General features: G+C 55.0%; 2 protein-coding genes across 2 annotated transcripts in view; one reads left to right on the top strand and one right to left on the bottom strand.

Annotated features, from left to right (window-relative positions):
* Nucleotides 1-15,414, top strand: part of LOC125112463 (uncharacterized) — a 37,691-nt gene that overhangs the window by 20,750 nt on the left and 1,527 nt on the right. Inside the window, exon 2 of the mRNA XM_047754636.1 lies at nucleotides 14,770-14,919. Coding sequence (XP_047610592.1) covers nucleotides 14,770-14,919 — 150 coding nt within the window. The remainder of the gene's footprint in view (nucleotides 1-14,769; nucleotides 14,920-15,414) is intronic.
* Nucleotides 1,991-7,813, bottom strand: AQP3 (aquaporin 3 (Gill blood group)). Its single transcript, XM_047755075.1, has 6 exons — nucleotides 7,619-7,813; nucleotides 4,443-4,569; nucleotides 3,939-4,076; nucleotides 3,492-3,610; nucleotides 3,071-3,288; nucleotides 1,991-2,984 (listed from the first exon to the last, which is right to left on the bottom strand). Exons 1-6 carry the CDS (start codon nucleotides 7,724-7,726, stop codon nucleotides 2,822-2,824), a joined length of 873 nt encoding a protein of 290 aa, XP_047611031.1. The 5' UTR covers nucleotides 7,727-7,813; the 3' UTR covers nucleotides 1,991-2,821.

Raw genomic sequence — 15,414 nt, 5'->3', positions numbered from 1 at the left:
GGCTGTCACTGATCGGCCAGGCCTTCCCCTTTATCACGAGGTCTGACCTTCCATCCAACGTGTTCCCTCAGCTGCTTGCTCCTCTGCCCACTATGCCCATGATGGCCCCATCTTGTGTCTCCCTTATAGTCCTACCAAAAACCTCCTCAAGTTAGGGAGCGTCAAGCTATCACCCCACTCTTTCTCCTCCCCACTAAGGAACTTCAGACTCATGGAAGGAATCTGAAGTCGAGAGGATATTGAATTCAGTAACCTTTAAAAAAACAGCTGTCAGCATCTCTCCTCCACCACCAACCCCAATCTCCAGTCTGCAGGAAGAATCACAAGGTGACATTTGTTGACTAGTTCCCATCCAAGGGTCCCTGTGCTAAGTCCTTTTCATGAGTTTTCTTCCACTACCTCCTTGTCTTAGTGTCTCCCAGTTCACAGCGGAGGAAACTGAGGGTCAGGGAAAGAAAATGCGTAGCCCAGCATCCTTCAGCTAGAGAGACCAAGCTGGGCCTGGAACCCAGTCTGACTACTTGATCACCACTGCACCAGAAGGCCTCTGGACTGACTGGTCAGGGTCAACTGCAGGATTTGAGAGGTAGAGATGACAGAGGGCCTGCTCGAGAGAACAGCAGTGAGGGCGTCAAGAGTGGGATCGGTGTGGCTGGACCGAAACTCTGAAGCCCACATTCTCCTCCTGTGGTTTGCCCTTCTTCCCCCCCCAGGGCCTGAGAAGGGGACACTCCCTCTGGCTCAGGTCCCTTCAGCATTCCAGACACGCCTCTTGTGAGCTGGGGACAAGGAGGAGGTGGAGACCTGAGATGGAACTGCCTTCTCCCACCCCCACCTGCCCCAGAGTCCGGGCTGTGTGACCATGCATTTGCCACCCACCCTCTCTGGGCCACGGTCTCCTCCTCTGCGAAGTGGCTAGGGAGCAAGAGTTGGCTTCTCTAAAAACCACAGTTCTCTGGACCTGGGGATCCTCTGGCTCCCACGGGGTTAACCCTACAGGAGGGCTTGGATTGGGGCCGCCTTCCCTTTTACTCCTAGTGAAAAGTGCAGAGGAATCAGTAAGGAAGGAGGGGGAAGTGAGAAGGGGCTCCTGAGTTTCCCATGTTTAGGCGTAGAAGCCCCTGGCCTCCTTGGGCATTGAGGGCACCTGAGTCAGTCCCCACCTTGCAGGACACAAGTGGGCTCAGACTGGACTGAAGTACAGCCAGAGGCAGGAGTGACTGCAGCTGCTGTCTCTGGGCTCAGACCACTGACCGTAGAAATGCTGGAAGGGTGGGGAGGGGCAGGGATGACTTCATGGAGGAGGCATCAGAGCAGATCTGGAGGACATTAGTGAGTGGGCACTTGGGAGCAGAGGTCCCAAAGTAGGAAGGCACAGGAGCACACAGTGGTCTGGGGTAGATGGAGCGCTGTGAGGGGAGTGGGAGGGACCAGGGCCAAGTCCTGGAAGACCTGAATGTGGGATGGAGAGACTTGAATTGTCTCCAGGTGGCCCACTTTCAGCAGGGGTTTCAGAAATCCCTTGGTTGCTGGTTGCTGTATGAACTGACCTGAGCAGGCTGGAGGCAGGGAGGTTGCTAAGGTGGCTGTTGCCAAGGTCTGGTTGGAGGTGATGGAGCCCAAACAGCTGAAAGCTGTAGAAACAGTACAAGTTCCCAGTCTGGTTTCTTCTAGCATCAGGGAGCTGACTACTTCTTGAATAGCAGTCCTCCCCTTTGGGCAGCTCTGCTGGGAGAAAGTTCTTCCCTTTTGGGGTAGTAGGTGAGTACAGGGATCAGGAAGGATATGTGATTCCTCTTGCTGGGTTTCCCAGGGCGATAGAAGCTTGGGGGAAAGTGTGGAACCACCAAGTTCAAGCTGACACAAAGGAGCTCTCTGACCTGTGTGTGTGACTGACCCCTACCCTCAGGGTGCCCTGGCTATCTGTGGCCAGACTCACTGAAGCTCCTTAAAGTGGCCCCAGAAAAACAGCAGAGCAAGTGGAGAGATATTTATACAATTGGCATATATTTTATTGGTTTTTTTTATAAAAGGCAAAAGAGTACATGTATTGAGTGGAGGATTAAAGGAATAAAGACCCTGTTTAGAGTCTCCCAACCCCCATCCCTAAAACTGTAACATCTGCTATATATTTTTTTTTTTTTTTCAAAAAAGCAAACATGAAACTTATGACCTGGACGTCACCCCACCCCCCTCATGCCTGCATTGTGACAGAAACACATCACTCTGCTCCTACTTTATGAATAGCCAGAGCTCCACACCTGGGCTGTGACCCCCTCCTCCCAGCCCTGCTCACATTCCCTACAAAGCTTATAGAAGCCCCCATGGAGGAAGAAGGGCAGACAGGCACATACTGAGAAACACAGGTACCTTGACCCACCTCCACGTGGAGCCCCTGAAAATTCAGGCCCCTAGTGCTTTTCCTCACATGTGGACATACCACCTTCCCCCTTCCTCTGGGCCTCACCCACAGCTAGAGTCCTTTCCACATGGTCCCATGCCATGAATATCTGGGAAAACTCACACACACATGCACATGCACACACATTCACCCACCTGCTGCCCGTTCTCTCTCTTTGGGAGACAAAGGGCTATCTTGGCCCTACTTCCTGTTTCACCACAGCTTAGGTGGAGTGGACTGTTAGGGCAGGATGGAAAATCTCCAAGGGGCCTGTATGGAGGGGTGGTGGTAGGAGTTTCTTAACCTTGGAGAGGAGTCAGCAAGGGGGCTTCAAGGGGGCTTCAAGGGAGCAGCCCCTGCACAGTCAACGGATGCTCAAGGGAGGGGGCAGTGGGGGGGGTGCCTCCTGCCCATTCGCATCTACTCCTTGTGCTTCACTTGGGACAGCTTCACATTCTCCTCGTCGGTGGAGGGTGGCGGTGGCTCCAGGTGGCAGCCGATCATGAGCTGGTACACGAAGACACCGGCGATGGAACCCAGGAGCGGAGAGACAATGGGCACCCACCACCAGTGGCGGCCGGTCCTGGGGGCAGACAGATGTGGTTAGGGCCGGATGGGGCAGCGCAGAGGGGAGGCAGACAGGGGCAGGCCAGTGAGGGTGGAACTCACGTGAAGACTTCTGAGCCCCAGCCAGCAATGGCAGTGAAGAGGCGAGGGCCGAAGTCCCGGGCAGGGTTGACGGCGTAGCCAGAGTTGAAGCCCATGGAGGTGCCAATGACCAGGACCACCAGGCCCACAGTGAAGGCCTCCAGGCCACGGGGCACAGGGTTGTTGTTGGGGTCCACAATGGCCAGCACGCACACGATGAGGGAGGCTGTGCCGATGAACTGGGGAGTGGGGACAAAAGGGTGAGGGGAGCCCTCTGGTGCCGCCTTCCGCCCCCTGACTTCCCTCTACTCCTAGAATCTTGGCATCTTCTGCATTCTGCCTTCCAGAGCAGTGGGGCTAATATTTTTGCTGGTTAAATGTCGAGTCCTGTCCCCAAGCCGGCCCCCTCCCTGAGTTCCCTTCACTCATCCCCAGCCCATACCTGGTCGAAGAAGCCATTGACCATGTCCAAGTGTCCAGAGGGGTAGGTGGCAAAGATGCCAGCTGTGCCATTGGGGCCTGAGACTATAAGCTGGTTGTTGGCGAAGGCCCAGATTGCATCTGGTGACAGATTAGATACCAAATAGGTGAGGGCAGAGGCCTGAGTCCCACCTACCTTCTCAGGCTGGGTCCACCCTCCCAGGGGTCCTAGGTGAGTGTGATCACCACTTTATTACTCTGGAGTGAGGGGTGGAGGGTCTGAGTTTCCATTGTTGCCCAACTCATTTCTTTCCCCTCGTGCCCCCACCCTGGACCTGCACATGAATGAGTCATGAGCTCAGAGCCTGGACAGGCCCCAGTTAGTTGTCTGTCATCGAAAGGCCTGGTGCTAGCAGGTCCCAGACAGAGGGAGGGGAGCAGTGGAAGAGTGCAGGATGGGAATGCTCACCGTAATACAGCCCAAAAATGATCCCAGCACCCAGGAAGGCTCCCAGAGTCTGAGCCAGGGTATAGACGGGCAGCTTGATCCAGGGTTCACGGGCCAGGAAGCACATAGCAAAGGTCACAGCAGGGTTCAGGTGGGCCCCTAAGCAGAGGAGAGATGGGAGCCCCTGTTAGCCCCTGCCTACCACAGTGGGGAGGCCAGGGTTCCCCCCACCCCATGTTCTCCCTCTCTGGCCCTGGTGAGCAGGGGTGCAGAGAAGGGTTTCTTGTGCAGAATGGCAGGTTGGACTATGTAACAGACCAACTCTGCTAATCTCTGATTCCAAGCTGAGAGCCTAAGGTTCTAAGTATCAAGTTCCTTCTCTACTCTCCTCTTCCAAGGGTCCAAAGCTAAGGCATGGCTATACCTTGCCCTTGGGAAAGCTCCCCACCCCATCCCATCCTTTAGGGGACACCTGGTGGAAGTTCTGTGGAGGTCTGATGGCTGAGGGTCAGGGGAGGGCCTTACCAGAGACCTGGCCGGCAACAAGGATGCCCAGGGTGACAGCGAAGCCAAAGGCCAGGTTGATGGTGAGGAAACCACCATGAGTGCCCCGGCTGAGCACGACCTGTGCCACGGAGCCACAGCCAAACATCTGTGTCAGGAAACAGAACAAAGCAAGGAAAGTGAGGCTCAGCTGAAGACCAGTGACTCCTGCTCCAGAGGGAAGGGAGGAAGCCAGCTACCTCCCTCTGCCTTCATGGGGAGACAGGAGGATGAGAAGCCCTTTCATGGAATCAAACCCCACCCTCTCTTGTGGCAATTATACCCCACAGAAGAGGCAGACATGCCCTCAATGTCCCAACTCTTAATATAACATGGTCCTATGGAAGGGACTGGGCTCCTGTGATTAGGGGCCCAGAAGATGGCTGAACTACCCTCACTGATTTTCCTTGACTCTCTATGGGAGTGGATGTAAGGGGCACTCTCACCTGAGCAGGTCCTCCCCCAGCCCCGCAGGCCTGGCCCACAGATGTGGGAAGGTTCACTTACCCCCCACCTGTAGCTGCCTCCCTCTCTGCCCCAAAGAGGAGCTGGGGTGGCCGTGGAAGACACAAAGGAATAAGGAGGAGTCTGGGAATCAGGCTGGCTTCTCCTGAATCTGTGGTGTCAGACCCCTGACTCTCCTTGTCACCCTCTCAGCACCTTGAGCCTCCTTGGCCTGTCCCTGTCACACAGCCTCCTCTCTCTACCCACTCTGCCCTCCCTGCCCCCCAGGGGTCCGGGTTCCCCACCCAGATTTGGAGGTTCTAAAGAAAGAGATCTTAGGGGCTTCTCTCACTATTCACAGTCCAGGACCCCCAGCGCAGTGGACGTGGGGAGATTGGTTCTAAGCTTCCTGCCAGAAATGGGATTCAAGGGGACTAAGGTCCCCCATGTCCTGCAAGCCTAGGAGGGGCTGGATATCTGTTCCTCTTGTTTGAATGCAAATATGCTTTGGTACCACCTGTAAAGAGCTATTGTTCTGAGCTCCCCAGTGCCCCCCAAAGCTGCTCCAGCCCTGCCCTGGCTCTCCTCTCCCACCTCACCATAACTGAAGTGTTTATGCTGACCTATCAGAAATTTCCCAAGACCTGTGCTAAGGACCCTTGTCCTTTCTGATGGGTCGGTGTCCTATTGTACTGGATTGTTAAGCATTTTGATTATCCTCCTTCAGGAGGACCAAGAGATAGTGGGGAAGCCAGCGGGTGGTGATGCAGGGCAAAGGTGTACAAGCAGGTGAGAGCAAAGATCAGAGATTGTAAGTGTGTGTGTGTGTGTGTGTGTGTGTGTGTGTGTGTGTGTGTGTGTGTGTGTTAGAACAGGCACGTGAGGGTCTGGGGCACCCTGCTTGGCTTGGCAGGCCCTGGCCTCGGCTCCTTGCCCATCTGAGGCCCAAACCTGGCTCCATCCCAGGAGGGCTTGGAGGGGGAAGCTGTCAGAGCCAGTTCCACCACCTTGGGACTAATCTTCCTCTTCCTCCCCGCTCCTTCTCGTCTCCTCACCTTACAAGGGACCCCAGAGAAAGAGGCTTCCCGCTCCCTAAACCCAGCCCTCTTTCTGCCACTGCAGGCTCTAGGGCCCCAGCCCACAGAGGTATGCAGGCCAGCCCTCACCCACCACTCAGGGGTCTCCCAGGCCTGGTCCCTCCTCCTCGGGCACAGACATCCAGTGCCTCACAAGCACCTGAGCCTGGAAGCCTTCAAAAAGGTAACACCCTCCTTCTGTGGTCAGGGATAATAAGCCAAATGCTCCTAGGGCTCAGCGGGAGGCCTGACTGCTCCTTTGCAGGAGTGGGGATGGGGAGGCGGGGCTGAGACTTGGGTGGCAGTTGGGAGGCCCTTCTGTGAAGGGAAGACAGCTTCCCCTGTCCTTACTGCTCTCAAACAGGGCTGGACCCTAAATCAGAGAGGGCGTGGGGGACACAAGGCTCTGGGGGAGGAGGTGTTAAGCACCTGCCCGCCCACCCCACCCCCCACTTCCTGGCACAGGAGAGAGAAGGGATGACTGGCAGGACCATGAGCTGGGGAGGGGCTGTTGATAATTACCCTGCCTGGCTTCCCCCCTTCCTGTTCCTGGAAGCCAGAGAGTCTCAGCCCTCCTCTCCTCATGAAACCGTGTGGGGTGGGCTACCCAGCCCTACTTGTCCCTGGTTCCTCTTCCTAGTCCCCAGGGAGCTGGCTGGTCTGTCTTACCTAGGGCTGAGACTGGGACACGAGCAGGGTACTAACTGAACCCAGAAGTAACCCAGAGAAAAACAGGTGTAACCACAAGAGTGGCTGAAAATCAGAGAGTAACTGGGACAGGAAATGGAGCCCCGTAACTGGTGTGTCCTCCAGACCCAAGAAATGCAAACAGAGTCGCCCCGGAACAACCCAGAGCATAACTGGCGTAACCAGGGAGTAATTGGGATGGGGAATTACTGGGGTAGGGAAGTGTCCCTCTCAGAGAACCCCCAGAGTAACTGAGATGCTGCTGCACAGAGGCTGACAGCATCTGTCAGGGTAACTGACCAGGTCTAGGAGTCGCTGAGCACTAGGGGTCAAACTTTAATGACACCATGTCTTCTGTGCCTGAGGCAAGGCTGCCTTCCACCATCTCCTATCTTCAGGATCCTCCTTACTTCCCTCTCTGCTGTGTGCTGTGTAGCTCCCGCCCTCTGCCCCCAGCCCCCGTGGCAAACTGTCCTCATGTCAGAGGAACTTTTGGACTTTCTGAGGCTTAATTATTCATTAAAAGCCAGGCATCCCAGACCCAAATAACCTAATGGGACCCATTTGTCACAGCTCTCATTACCTCTCAGGTCTGGGACTCTGGAAACCTGGGGAACTGTGGGAGCCAGAAAGGGTTGGAGGTCCCAAGCTGCAGAGTGACCCTCCCTCAGCCTGTGGGATAGGTTCCTGTGAGAGGGTAAGCTATCAGAACTGTCACTGGGGCATAACAGCTGTCATTCTGGCAAGAGTCAGAGCTGTCATAGACGGGGTTACAGCTATGGGTGAAGAGTACTCTGGAAGGGGTGAAGTTTGCCGCGGGGTTGGGGAGGGTCGATCAGAGCTGGGAGAGGAGTAGGGGCTGTCTTAAAAAACACAGCTCCTCCTGTGCACAGCGGGACCAGGACTTGTGGGTCTGGAGACAGAAGGGCTTCTCCGGGTCCCTCCACTCACCACGAGGATAAGGGTCCCCAGGCACTCAGCCAGTGCCTGGCGAAGCAGCCGATAGCGGATGTGGAGCATCTCCCCGCAGCGGGTCACCAGCTCCTTCTGTCGACCCATGGCAGGGGCAGGCGGCGGCGCTGTCAGAAGGCGGGTGGCGTCAGGCGCGGCAGCAGTGGCGGCCAGCACCGGGTGGCTCCCTTTATAGCAGCGCTGCGGCTCGCGCCCCGCCCGCAACCCCGCCCGCCCAACCGCACGCCTGCCGCAGGAGTTGGGGGGCCGCCCCCTCGGCTCGCCTAGGGGCTAGAGGCGAAGCTGGATTGGAGAAAAGCTGATGAGGGAGGTAGGGGTATGGGGCGTGAGGAGACTTTGGGAGGAGGATTGGCCCTGGGAGGGCGATTAGGGGAGGAAGTGCCTGGAGCTTGAGACCGGTTTGCGGGATTGCTGAGTCTGAGAGCGGAGGGTGGAGTGTAGACACGTGCAGGACCAGGGCTGGAGGGATTGGAACTGCCAAAGAGACCTGCTTGGCTGGCCTACTGTGAACCTCGCTGCCATCCCTGCTAAGGTGGCGGTGAGAAGAGACATGACAGGAAGGAAAGGAGCTGGCCCCAGCTCTCCAGGACTCCTGGACCCAGCATGTCAATCAGAGGCCTGGAGGGAGGAGGCTGTGGGCCCCAAGGGAGAAGAGACCCTCTCATAGTACAGATGGGAACATATGCAAGTGTTGAGTTCCAGCCAGAGTCCATGGGCCCTTTCTCCTTGTGCTATTAGTACACGTCCTGACCAACTGGATTCTCAGCTGTTTCCACACATGATGTCTGTTCTGTGTGTCTGACCACCCTTTCTGGGCATCTTTCATAGCTGTGCACACATGCCTGTTAAACATGGCTGGGCTTGGAGTTCCCATCGTGGTGCAGTGGTTGACTAATCCGACTGGGAACCATGAGGTTGCGGGTTCGATCCCTGGCCTTGCTCAGTGGGTTAAAGATCTGGCATTGCCATGAGCTGTGGTGTAGGTCGCTGATGCAGCTCAGATTCCGAGTTGCTGTGGAGTAGTCCAGCAACTACAATGCAGATTAGATCCCTAGCCTGGGAACCTCCGTATGCCGCCGGGCCCTAGAAAAGGCAAAAAAACAAACAAACAAAAAAAACCATGGCTGGGCTGACAGAGCTTGACACCCATCTACCTGCATGCATTTTGCACATGGCTCCTGAGCTGCAGTTGTCCTGACATGCCACATGCCACATGCTTGCCAGCAGGGTGAGTCCCAGCTGTTTTTAACCCTCCCCACTCCCACTCTAGCTGATCCCTGGCCAGGGGTAATTCTGTCCTTGTAAGAGATTAAGCTGGCTGAACTGGAGGGATGTCAGTCCCACCTGAGGGAGGGCATGGGGCAACCCTGCTCCCTAGGCTGCATCTAATAATTGGGAAACAGGTCTGGTCACTTGGGCCCTACTCCCTCAGGACTGGGGCAAATAAGCCCTCACCCCAGTCTCTATTGGCAGCATTGCCAGGGGAGACCACATCTTCCACAGGGACTTAATCCAGGTGGGCTAAGGGCCCTGGGGATTTGTTTCTTAAGGAACTGCTGTCAGAAATGAGGGCTCCAGGAATTCCCATCATGGCTGAGCAAAATGAATCCAACTAGTATCCATGAGGATGCGGGTTTGATCCCTGGCCTTGCTCAGTGTGTTGAGGATCCGGTGTTGCCATGAGCTGTGTTGTGGGTCGCAGACATGGCTTGGATCCTGGATCGCTGTGGCTGTGGCATAGGCTGGCAGCTGTAGCTCTGACTCTACTACTAGCCTGAGAACTTCCATATGCCTCAGGTGTGGCCTTAAGAAGCAAAAAAAGAAAAGAAAAAGAAATGAGGGCTCCTGGAGTTCCTGTTGTGCCTCAGTGGTAATGAACCTGACTAGTATCCATGAGGATGTGGGTTCAATCCGTGGCCCCGCTCAGTGGGAGGTAGGTTGCAGACACAGCTTGGATCTGGCATTGCTGTGGCTGTGGCATAGCCTGGCAGCTGCAGCTCTGATTCAGCCTCTAGCCTGGGAACTTCTGTATGCCGCACCTGTGGCCCTAAAAAGAAAAAGGAAAAGGAAAAATAAGAAATGAGGACTCCATTTTTTGGTCACTTGGGCCCTTCTCCCTCAGGACTGAGGAAAATATACCCTCACCCCGGTCTCTGTCGGCAGCATTGCCAGGGAAGACCACATCTTCCACAGGGACTTAATCCAGGTGGTGATTCATGCCCAAAGAGATGGGGTTTAGTAACATACATAGGGTAGATTCACACACATGCACCTGCAGGTGTGCTCACACACACATCACCCTGAGGCTGGCAGCCACACTCGCCTGTTAATGCTGAGCTTTGTTCATGTGGTCCTAGGATCCCATTTCCATGAGAGCCAGGCCATGGGCTCACACATACATGTCACCCCTGCATTCAAGGTCTCCCATGACCTTTGACACAGAAGCACCCCACCCCCTGTCCCCTCAAGGGCTGGGAGGCCCCGTGGTGAATCAGGGAGCCATCACTGAGTGCCTGCCCTCGGCCCCAGTGCTTGTCTGTGACTCAAGTCAGAACCCTAGACTCCTGGTGCCAGAGCCCAGCCTGCGGGAAATGGGGAACACCCCCACCATACTGCCCTCTTTACCCTCCACCCCCTTTTATGCTTCTCAGCCCCTCATTGCCTTTGGGGTGGCTGCAGAGCAGCCCAGAGCAGGAGCTGGCATAGGGGCTCTGCAACACTGAAAGAATGTGGGGAGCCCCAGCCCATAGCACCCTGTCCTCATCCTGCCCAATCCTGTGCCTTCCATCAGCCAAGCCTAGTCTGGAAACCAGAGCAGGGGAGAGAGACAGGGGCAGCTCTGCCATCAGCAGGCTCATGCATATATCCCTACCCCATACACACAGGTGTCTGCATTCACTTCACGTAGGTGTTCACATATGCAGCACTCAGAGGGAGTAGGTCACACACACAGTCGTGGACTTGTGCATCTTGTTCACATTAAGTAGCATTTATTTACACATGTGCACCTACATGTACTCACACATGCGCGCGCACGCGCGTGTGTGTGTGTGTGTGTGTGTGTGTACTTAATCCCAGGGCTGTCTCACCATAGAGCATCTTTGTGACACCCCCCACCCACCCCCACAGTGGATGCAGCCCCATGCCAAGGCACATGGATTGGCAGGTGGAGCAAAAGCTGATTCCCAGTGCCCCCTGGCCCCAAATCAAGGTCCACCCTTCAGGACCATGACCGTATCTACTTCCACTTGCTCCTGTCTGTAACCAGTGCATACACACATGTTCATACATGTACACACCGTGAACACTGGGATGGGTTAGAGTTGAAGCTGAGAAGGTACAGGTAGGGCTTTATGTTTCTTAGTGGGCCTGAGAGGAACTTTCCCAGAAGAGGGGGAAGGATGCCATGCCTTCCAAAGATCCCCTATTCCTGTCAGCCTCCTCGGGTCATTTGGGATTAAGAGGGGTCAGGGCCTAAGGATGCTTGTCCAGAGGTGCTGGGCTGGCCTGAGTTTGGGGGCAGAAGCAGGACCTCCTTGCACAACTAAATGCTGACAATGGGGTGGAGGTGGGGGTGGGGGCGCATTCTCATTGTAGTCAGTGTGAATGGCGCCCCCTGGAGCAAAAGACAGAGGAAGCCGGGCCTCACAGAAGGGGCCTGAGCTTGGTGAGGCAGGCCCTGCCCCTGAGTCACAGAGCTTACCCAGAGCCCTCTGGGCTCCCTCCTGTGCCTTAGGAAGAAGAGCCAGGGCCAAGCACAGCCTGGAAGCCAGTTTGCCCAGGAGCTCCGGGAGAAGGCAGATGAGGAGGCCCCACCTCCTCCCAAGGCATCTTTAGCAAGGTCTGTGTCTCACCCAGGCAGGAGGGCTGAGAGCAGGAGAGCTGAGCCCAGGAAGGGGCCTCTACAGCCCATCCGCCCTGTGGGAGGCCGTGACTCCCTGAGGTCAGAGCTGGGGGAGTGGGTTCCCAGGCTAGGGTAGGGCTAAAGACTCAAGTCCCAGCCTGTTGGACCAGAGGGGCTGGCTGGGGCCCTGTAAGGGGTGCGGGTGGCACGCCCTTCATTTCCTGTCCCCCAAACTCTTTTTGCCTGAATCCGAGCAGCTCCAACCAGCTGAAAAAGAAACGTGGACCTTGCTATCAGCAAATGGGGTGAAGAGTGTAGACATAGAAAACAAATCGTACTACACTCCCCACAGCCTCCCTGAAACCCCAGCCACTTCCTGAACATTGGAGTAGAATGGGGGCGGGGCAGACCAAAACAGACATGCAGATATTTTCAAGTTATTTTATTTTATTTTTGTCTTTTGTCTTTTTAGGCCCGCACCTGCAGTATGTGGAGGTTCTCAGGCTAGGGGTCGAATTGGAGCTACAGCTGCCAGCCTACACCACAGCCACAGCAACGCCAGATCCAAGCCTAATCTGTGACCTACACCACAGCTCATGGCAATGCTGGACCCTTAACCCACTGAGCAAGGCCAGGGATCGAACCTGCAACCTCTGGGTCCCTAGTTGGATTCATTTCCACTGCACCATGATGGGAACTCCTTTTTTTTGTTTGTTTTTTGTTTTTCGTTTTAATGGAAGTTCCTGGGGTCAAATCAGAGCTGTAGCTGCTGGCCTGCACCACAGCCACAGTGATGCCAGATCTGAGCCACATCTGCGACCTGCACCACAGCTCACTGTGCTGGATCCTTAACCCACTGAGTGAGGCCAGGGATCAAACCTACATCCTCACAGAGACTATGTTGGGTTCTTAACCCACTGAGCCATAACAGGAACTCCTATTTTCAAGTTTAGAAAGTACTCCCTCCCATTTGCAAAACAACCCCCAGAAAGAAGTACCTACTTTCACAGATGACAAACATCACCTTTCATAAATGACAAAACTGATGCTTGGAGAGAATTCACAGGCTAAGATCTCACTCAGCTGCTAAGTATTGAGCTGGATTCAAACCCCAGGGGAAGAGGGAGGAGAGGTGATAGGGTGGGGAGGCCAGGGAGCCACAGGTCCTTCTATACTTCAGCACCCTGTCTAGAGTGTGCGCCACTTTTAAGCCACTGCTGGACACTTTTCCTGCTTCTGGGCCTCAAGAGAGTTGGGGACTGGCTCTGGACTGGAATGGGGAATGGAGAACAGAGATGAATCACCGTGTTATGAGTGTTCCCAGACTGGCGAGTGGGCAAGCAGCAACTCCTACTAAGCCAACTGTCACCTCCTGTCTCCAGACAGACGAAATGGCAGACAGCCTATGAACACAAACTGCCCCCTCAGGAACCTCTGTCCAGATGTCCAGCTGGAACTTGAGAAAATCTACCTTTGGATCCGTGTCCTGGGGACTCTGGTTCACTTTCTGTGAGGACAGCAGAGGGTCATAGGAGGCAGAGAGATGGAGGCCCAGACCCTGTGCTGAGAAAGGGCCCAGAATCGCAGGGCCTACACTGAGGACAGAGCCCTTTTGCAGACCCAGAGGCTCAGCTCCAACCCTGGCTTGGCTGCTGACCGATCAGGTGGTCTAGCCAGCTCTCTTTCCCCTCCCCTCAGTTTCAGTTTCTTCATCAGTCACCTGGAAGTTTCAGGTGGAGTGCCCCCCACTCCCAACACACACATACACACACACGCACACACTCATATACACAGCCTTTGTAAGAATCAGACAAGATTATGCATGTTTCAGGCTCTGAAAACTGTATTACAGTCAACATAGAAGGAAAGGTTGGCGTTCTTATTGTGGCTTAGTAGGTTAAGAATCCAACAAGGTGTCTATGAGGATGCGGGTTCCATCCCTGGCCCCGCTCAGTGGGTTAAGGATCCGGAGTTGCCATGAGCTGTGGTGTAGGTCACAGACTTGGCTCAGATCCGGCATTGCTGTGGCTGTGGTGTAGGACAGCAGCTGCAGCTCTGATTCGGCCCCATGCCTGGGAACCTCCATATGCCGCGGATGGGGGAGGGAGTCAGGAGGAGGAAAGGTTCATTCCAGAAACTACCTCCTTAATCAGAGCCATGTTTCCTCCTGTGTGAATATCCATGTGCATTCATGTGCATTCCTGGCCTTGTGTGTGTGTGTATCCATGGAGGTTTGTGTACACATGACCAATCACAGAGGTTTGTGTGCATATCTGTGTGTCCCTTTCTGGGCTTGGCTATGGGTCTGGTTTCAGTGTTTATAAAAGCCAGAGATAGGAGATGAGAATCCGTTCAGGAGTCTGGAGACAAAGTGACCTGTGCACATGATGAGAGCATTTGGATTGGGGATCTAGGAGGCAGAGGGGGCAGAGCACATAGGCAAGGAGCTGAAGCTGGAGACGGGCAGAATTAAGTAGACAGGAACCTGAACCTGAGGTGGGGCCTGGGGCAGTCACTCTTTGAGGGGTCCGTGGTCTAAAGGAGGTGGAGGTGAGGGGACAGGTGGTGGAAGGCTCTGCATCTGGTGCTCCAGAAAGTGATGGGTATGTGTGAGCCCAGAATACTTTCCCCTCATCCCAGCCTGGCCTGGGTGCTAATTACAGGGCAGCCAGCAGATGCCAGCCCTAAGGGAGAAGAGTCAGGGAAGGATCCAGAGGGGACAGGCCACAGTGGGAGATTCTGGAGTCAGACTTCAGGAATGACTTCCTGAGGGTCTCTAGACTAACTTAGGTCAGTGGGAACTGGGCTCCAAGGAGACCCCATTGGTTGGGAGATGGGGGTGGAGATGATGGAGAGGGAGCTTGGGGAAAGACCAGGGTTTACATCTGTCTTTTTCATCCAAACTATTTGGTCACCACGTGGAACAGGGGCTGGACCTCAGTGCCCTCTTAGCCCCTCAGTCAGGGTCCAGCCTTGGCCTCATCATTCTGTAGGAGATCCCAGCTCCATCCTGTGGAAGATTCTAGTCTGGGAGAACAGACAAGAGCTCCCAGCCAGAGAATAGAGGTTTAGGCTTGACCTCAGGTGAACCAAAGTGCTCCCACTGCCACCACCTACCCTTATCCTTGACCCTGCTCTCTGGGTCTAATAACAGCTTCCTTCAGCTGCCTTGGGCAGGAGAGGGGCAAGGCCAGCAGGCAGCTCAAAACAGGAGAGGAGGCCAAGACTTTCATTCCTCCCTGCCTCACTGAGCCTCTCTTACTCTTTCATTCCCCCTTGGTCCCAGGAGAACCCAGCCTCAGCAGCAAGGCCTGGAGCCAGGATGCCTAGATTCGCTGTAACTCTCTGTGTGACCCTGGACAAGTTCCTGCACATCTCTGGTCCTCTTGCAAATCAGAAAAATTATCCTCTCATCCCTCCCACTGAAGTAGGAGAGGTAAGTGAATCTCTCTCTGGGTTTGGAACACCCTGGTCCCCCTCGGTTCCCCTGGGGCAACCCAAGAGGCCTCCTTCTCTCTGCAGCAGAGGGATGGGCAGGCTGGCCTTTCCTGAGGAGGGTAGGGGTGACTCACGTGCCCCAAGCTTCCCCTCCCCTTTATCACTCACCTGGATTAATCTGTGACTCACAGGTAAGTACCGGATGTTGGAGGGGGGTTAGATGCATATTTATTAGGAGGAGGGAGGGGGCTCAGCCTAGCCCAAATGGGTCAGGGCAGGCCTCAGGTCTTCATTGAATGTAACCTGTTGTGAGGGCCCCTGGGCTTTGGGATCTTGCTCCTTTTCTCCAAAGTAAGGAGCTGGGCAGAGGCAAATAGGGTCTTCAGCTAAAAGGATTCTGCTTTAGAGGAGATTTTCCAGTACCACAGCTAGAAGGGAGGACCCTTTTGAGAATTCACTAAATGTAACTACGTAGAGAGGCTTAGAAGTACAT

This window comes from Phacochoerus africanus, chromosome 12 (genome assembly GCF_016906955.1).
Source record: "Phacochoerus africanus isolate WHEZ1 chromosome 12, ROS_Pafr_v1, whole genome shotgun sequence".
Taxonomy (NCBI): Eukaryota; Metazoa; Chordata; class Mammalia; order Artiodactyla; family Suidae; genus Phacochoerus; species Phacochoerus africanus.
The sequence above is the reverse complement of the archived record's forward strand: the minus strand, read 5'-3'. Positions and strand labels throughout refer to the sequence as shown.

What these genes read in the sequence shown, in the direction of transcription:
- AQP3 (XM_047755075.1), bottom strand. Translation starts at nt 7,726, where the DNA reads ATGGGTCGACAGAAGGAGCTGGTGACCCGCTGCGGGGAGATGCTCCAC. An exon ending in TGTTGCCGGCCAGGTCTCTG is followed by an intron (nt 4,077 to 4,442) that starts GTAAGGCCCTCC and finishes TCCTCTGCTTAG; the next exon opens with GGGCCCACCTGAACCCTGCT. An exon ending in TCAATGGCTTCTTCGACCAG is followed by an intron (nt 3,289 to 3,491) that starts GTATGGGCTGGG and finishes CCCACTCCCCAG; the next exon opens with TTCATCGGCACAGCCTCCCT.